Here is a 6,898-nt window from a genome sequence, read left to right on the forward strand (position 1 = left end):
TAAAGAAGGTTTACATCCCTGTAGAGATAAACTGGATGCCATTAAAAAGGCACCCCGGCCGGAAAACGTTAAGCAACTGAAAAGTTTTTTAGGCACTGTTAACTATTATGGGAAATTCATAAAAAATTTGTCAACAATATTATACCCATTATATCATTTACTCCAGAAAAATGTTATTTTTGATTGGAATAATGACTGTGAAAATGCATTCAATGAAATCAAAAGGTTGCTTATGTCTGCTGATGTTTTAGTATATTATAATGCGAATTTACCCTTGAAATTAATTGTAGATTCTAGTAATTATGGGGTAGGGGCAGTGTTGACGCATGTATTTCCATCAGGTATTGAAAAACCCATTGCATTTGCCTCAAAAACCTTGAGCAAAGCCCAACAATCTTATTCACAATTAGAAAAGGAAGCGTTTGCAATAATATTTGGGATTATCAAATTCCATCAATATTTGTATTGTAGGCATTTCACATTGTGTACTGACCATCGTCCATTACTCACTATTTTTAGTCCTAAAAAGGGAATTCCTGAGTATGCGGCTAACAGACTGAGACGATGGGCTGTCATATTATCGAACTATAATTACGAAATAGAATATGTTAAATCACAAGAAAACCAAGCAGATTGGTTGTCTAGGTTACCTACAGAAGATAATACTTGAAACATTCAAGATAAGGAATTAGATTACTGTTATTTTTTCTCAAGAAATTCAGAAATAAACATAAATTTTCCTAATATAAGGGCGAAATCTAAAGAAGACCGTATTTTCAAGGCAATTAAGTTATATATTAACAAGGGTTGGCCGGATAAATGTCCAGATGAAACATTGAGCGGTTATTTTTCAAAAAGGTTCGAATTGGTGATTCAAGATAATTGTATTTTCTGGAATCATAGAATTTTAATACCAGAGTCATTGCGGATGTTCTTTCTGGAGGAATTACACTCTACACATTTAGGAATTGTAAAAATGAAATCGATTGCACGCCAATATTTTTGGTGGCCAGGAATTGATAAGCAAATAGAGTTGCTCACTAAAAAATGTGAATCTTGTAGTAAACATTTCGCTAGTCCCGAAAAAATTGTATTGCAAAATTGGCGTTTCCCACAAGAGCCTTGGGAACGTATACATGTGGACTATTTAGGGAATTTCAGAAACAAATTTTATTTGGTTGTTATGGATGCTCATACTAAATGGATAGAAGTTTGCGAAACATCGTCAACCAGTTCATTAACGACAATTGAAAATTTACGGAGGATATTTTCCATTTTTGGACTACCTAAAATTTTAGTTTCGGATAACGGCACGTGTTTCACTTCCCAGGAGTTTTCGGAATTTATCGAGAGAAACTGTATCTCCCATATAACTACACCACCTTACAACCCAGCTTCAAATGGAGCAGCGGAAAATTGTGTCAAGGTGATCAAGGGTGCCTTGACGAAAGCTCTTTCTATAGACTCCATGTCAACTACCAACCAGATTCTCTGCAGATTTTTACTAGATTACAGAAATACACCTCACTGTACCACAGGACTCAGTCCAGCGAATTTAATATTTGGTCGATCATTGAGAACAAAATTTGATATAATTAATCCTAATGCAAAGGCAGAAATAGTAGATAAGCATCATATAGTTGATAAGGTAGCTAGGAATAACATTAAACAAAAAAATTATTATAAAGGGAAGAAAAATGTGAGTTATACATTAGGTGAAGTAGTATTAGTAAGAGATTATAGGAATAGACCAAACATTTCTTGGATTAAAGGCATTGTTCATAAAAGGATAGGAAAATGTACTTATTTTATAGAAGTCCCTGAACTGAAACTGACCTGGAAACGTCACGCCAACCAAATCAGAAAAACATTTCAAATGGAAACTTTCACATCTGACATCATATCCAATTCAGAAAATAGTTCTATAGAAGGAATTTGTAATCAAAATATATCTAATACTAATACAAGCAGTGAAAATACCGATGAAAATAATAACCGGCAAAACAATTGTTCTTCTGAAACCCAGGCCAATACAATTTCTGTTTTAAGACCTAAAAGAGCAATTAAACCCGTAGAGCGTTATGGCGTTGATTCCAAATTTAGCCATAAGTAGTTGAAATTATAATGTTTTATGACATTATGTATATAGTTATTAAGATCTAAATTGATTATTGCTTATTTGTGATATGTATTTTTTTTTTTTGAAGGGGGAGATATCTGTAATGTATGTATATACTATGTGCATGACCTTATGCCCCCCTAACGTAAAATAAGAACATTCACGATCATCATTGTTCAGTTGTAATATGGTATTATCAACAAATAGATCTAAGAGAAATTGCGTTTTTAATTCCTACAACCTATATCGAATATCCATTATCCAAGATGGCCACGAGTGAGAACGTGTCGCAATCAATCGGTGAAGAAAATTTGCAAAAAGATCAAGCCAAAATGAAGTGTTGTGGAAGAGATCAAGCAGCTTATGTTTGTATAAGCTGTCTTCGTCCAATTCATAGAGGATGTGTGAAAAAAATGGGAGGTTTAAAAGTTATTAGTGAAAATCATGTAGTGTGCTGTGATAACCTAGCTGACCGGTCAGATGAGGAGGGTGCATCAGGATATGTGTCCCAGCAGCAAGTACTGATGGAAAATATGTATTTAAAACAGCTATTAGCGGAAATAAGAGACAAGAATAATATTCTGGCTCTCAATAACAAATTACTCTTGGAAAAAATCGAAATTATGGAAGAAAGAAATTCTGTCATAATTAATTCTAATACAGAGTTGACAAACAGGCAGAATCCTTCTTCTAATGCATTATTAAGCTACAGCAAAGTAGTGACATCTAATGAAAATATTCAGGGTACTATGGGAGATAGAAAACATCATAAATCAATACAACCCACACATGTTGCTACTTCGACACAGAGTTCTGCATCTTCTTTGTCATTGCCAGCAGTCAAAAATGTAAACAACAATAAATACAATGAGATGGTGAGGAATGAAAAGGATGATGATTTTGAAAAAGTTTCCTACAGGAAAAGAAGAAATAACAAAAGAATCGGTACTGGAAAACTTGATGGAAATGATAGTTTTTCCGGTGCTAAAAGGAAAGTATGGCTATATTTGAATAGAGTTAACCGAACTGCTCAAGCTGAGGATATTAACAATTATCTAGTCGAGAAAAAAGGTTTTAGTAAGAAAGATTTTCAGGTGAGGGAAATTCCATCCAATGAGGATATGTTGAAGAGATTTATGGTCACGGCTCCACTTTGCAGGAAAGACGAATTATATGATCCCTCTTTCTGGCCTGAAGGTGTGGGAATAAGGCGATTTGATTTCTCGAAACACAAAGAATTCCTTAACCAAGTTCAAGGTGGAAATTTTTTTTGAATAATAATAACCCAATAGAGAACAAAAGTAAAAACTCTATAAATATGCAAAAATATGGATATTGTAGCTTAATACACCAAAATGTCCAATCTATAGGAAACTGTACTGAATCACTTTCCGAGCTCATAAACGACAATGACGACTGTAGATTCTTATGTATCACAGAACATTGGAAAACAGAACAACAGCTCAAGTTGCATGGCCTCAACAATTTCGAATTGGTATCATACTACTGTAGAAGAGAGGAGAACACACATGGGGGAAGTGCTATCTATGCCATGAGAGGAATCATTGGAAAGCGAAGACTGGATTTGGAGAGGTGTTCAGTGGAGAAACAAATTGAAGTAGCGGCAGCTGATTTTGAGACGGGGAATGGACCACTACTGATCTTGGCTATTTATCGACCTTCAGGAGCAAACACGGACATTTTTTTCTGTAAAATGAATAATATCCTTAAACAAGTTTCACAAAAATTTGTCAAAACAATAATTGCAGGGGATTTTAACATAAATATTTGTACTAACTCAAATGAAAAAGAAGAATTTGAATCTTTGGTTAACTCTTACAGTTTCACTTTCACTATAAAAGAACCCACTAGATTAACATCATCCACTAAATCTGGTTTGGATAATATTTTGATCAATTTCGAACACGACGGGGCATTTATTTTACACTCCATGATTTCAGATCATACTGCACAAAAGCTTGTTTTTGTGTTGAAAGAAAAAATAATTTCAGAAAGATACAGGTCATTTTCATCTGAGAGCATGGAGCTATTCTCGACAAGATTAAATGAAATTTGCTGGTCGTCAATTTATGATGTTGATTCTTCAAATGTTAGCCAGCAATGGGAAATTTTTCAAACATTGTTTTTTGAGGCTTTCAATGTTTGTTTTTCAATTCGTGAAAGAAAAGTTGGTAGGAAGAAGAAAACTTCCAATTTTATTTTGGATGATGATGTTGTTGAGTGTAAGAGGAAATTGGATATTCTATATATTTTGTGCAATACTAACGATAGTTATAAGAGCGATTATAATAGAACAAAGAGAGAGTACAATCATAAACTTAACTTAAATAGGAAAAGATTCTATCAAAGAGAAATTTTGATGTCGAATAATAAATCAAAAACCATATGGAGAATAGTTAAAAATGTTCAAGGCAAAGATAATGTACGTAGTAACGTTATGGGGAATAAGGATGTCTCAGATTTTGCTGAAGATTATGACAACTATCTTTTGGATATATCATCTAGGTTGAAGTCTGTCAACAAGAATAATGAATTTAAACACAATATAACCCAGAACACAAAATCAATTTTCATACAACCTGTAGATTCCCTTGAGATTTTGAATATTGTAACGAGTTTTAAGGGAAAAATGACCAGTGGTTTTGACGAATTACCAGCCAAAGTTTTGGAAAAGTGCATCGCTGACATTATAGATCCATTAGTTTACATTGTGAACAATTCGTTAAAGTATGGCATTTTTCCTGAATCCTTGAAACTAGCTATTGTTAAACCGATTCATAAAGGCGGAGACCCTAACAGTTTGGAAAACTATAAACCTATAAGTATTTTGTCGAACTTTTCGAAAATTTTTGAAATAGTAATGTGTAATCGAGTAAGGTCATTTTTTGAGAATTGCAATCTGTTTAATAAATTCCAGCATGGTTACCAAAAAGGAAAGTCTACGCAAACAGCAATATTTGATTTCATAACTGAAATTCTTAATGGTCTAGAGAACAAAATGCTGGTTATAGGACTATTTTTAGACTTGTCCAAGGCGTTTGATTGCTTAAATCATGATCTTCTTTTGCAGAAGTTGGATGCATATGGTGTTCGTGGGCCAGCATTAGAGTGGTTTAGATCGTACATGAATAATAGAAAACGTATCGTGGAAGTATGCAAGGATGGGAGTAAGGGTCATTCAAAAGTTTCTATTATAGATATGGGTATACCTCAGGGGAGCGTGGCAGGACCGTTTCTTTTTTTGATATACATAAACGATTTAAATGAAATAGTAGATGATGAATTATTCGTTATTATTTTTGTTGATGATACCAAATTATTGATAAAAGCCAGAGATCTCGAAGGTTTGCTATCGAGGTTGGATAGAGCACTTTGTAAAGTTAAAGACTGGTTCTCAAAGAATAACTTCAAACTAAATGAACACAAAACGAAATCTATTTTCTTCAAAACAACGAAATCTAATTTTGATGTACCTAATGAAGTTGTAGTTGGTGACCAAGTCTTATCCTGTTGCACGGAGGCCAAGATTTTAGGCTGCATTCTGGATGGTTCATTATCATTTGAAGAACATATAATAAAATTGATTAATAGGCTGAGCTCGGTGCTCTACTCTTTTAGGGTATTAAAAGACAAATTCGATAAAAACACCATGAAAATAGTTTATCATGCCAATTTTGAGTCCCTGGTAAGATATGGTATTTTATTCTATGGGGGAAGTGAACAATTACAAAGAGTTTTCATTTGTCAAAAGCGCGCCTTGAGAATTATTTTAGGAATGGATTATAGACAAAGTTGCAAAGGTAAATTTAAAAGTTTTGGAATTCTCACTGTTTTTGCAATATACATACAGGAAATATTATTGTTCTTTTTCAAAAATAGGGATATTTTCGATAATTTCAAACAAAAGAATATTTATCCAACAAGATCATTGGATTATACGTATCCCATACATAGGCTCACAATATCCGAAAAAGGTCCTTTATACAGATGTATAAAATTTTACAATAAACTCCCCAGTTCTATGAAGACAATTAAAGATCTGAGACATTTCAAAAAAGCAATTCACAGAATGTTACTCGATTTGGAACCTTATGATATTAATAGTTATATTAATTTCTAACTTTGGATGAGTTTGTTTTTTTCTGCTGACACTATTTTGTTTAAACACTCAATTGTGAGTTTTTCCTCAAAATAAAGATTGTTTATTATTATTATTATTATTATTATTATTATTGAACTTAAGAACATCACAAGTGGTCTATTCGGCAAAGTGTGATATCAATTCCTCAAAAACTGTTGGACCAATTCGACCCAAATCTTGAAACTGCACATAGTTTTCGAATTGAGATGCACATGTTGAATTTCAGTTCGATAGTTCTGATAGGAATTGAGATTTCAGTGGTCTATTCGGCAAAGTGTGATATCAATTCCTCAAAAACTGTTGGACCAATTCGACCCAAATCTTGAAACTGCACATAGTTTTTGAATTGAGATGCACATGTTGAATTTCAGATCGATAGTTCTGATAGGAATGGAGATTGCAGTAGTCGATTCGACAAAATATCATTTCAATTCCTAGGGAGCTATTGGATCAATTCGACCCAATTCCCGAAACTGTACATATTTTTCGAATTGAGATGCACATGTTGAATTTAAGTTCGATAGTTCAGATAGGAATTGAGATTTCAGTGGTCAATTCGGCAAAGTGTGATATCAATTCGGAAATAGCCAATGCATTCAATAAGCATTACAGCAGTA

General features: G+C 33.4%; 1 protein-coding gene across 1 annotated transcript; it reads left to right on the forward strand.

Moving 5' to 3' along the window:
• Positions 1–1,183: 1,183 nt before the first annotated feature.
• Positions 1,184–2,113, forward strand: LOC123307026 (uncharacterized protein K02A2.6-like). Its single transcript, XM_044889228.1, has one exon. The coding sequence runs from the start codon at positions 1,184–1,186 to the stop codon at positions 2,111–2,113; it is 930 nt and encodes a 309-aa protein (XP_044745163.1).
• The last annotated feature ends 4,785 nt before the right edge of the window (positions 2,114–6,898 follow it).

The sequence above is a fragment of the Coccinella septempunctata genome, chromosome 2, assembly GCF_907165205.1.
Source record: "Coccinella septempunctata chromosome 2, icCocSept1.1, whole genome shotgun sequence".
NCBI classification, from domain to species: domain Eukaryota; kingdom Metazoa; phylum Arthropoda; class Insecta; order Coleoptera; family Coccinellidae; genus Coccinella; species Coccinella septempunctata.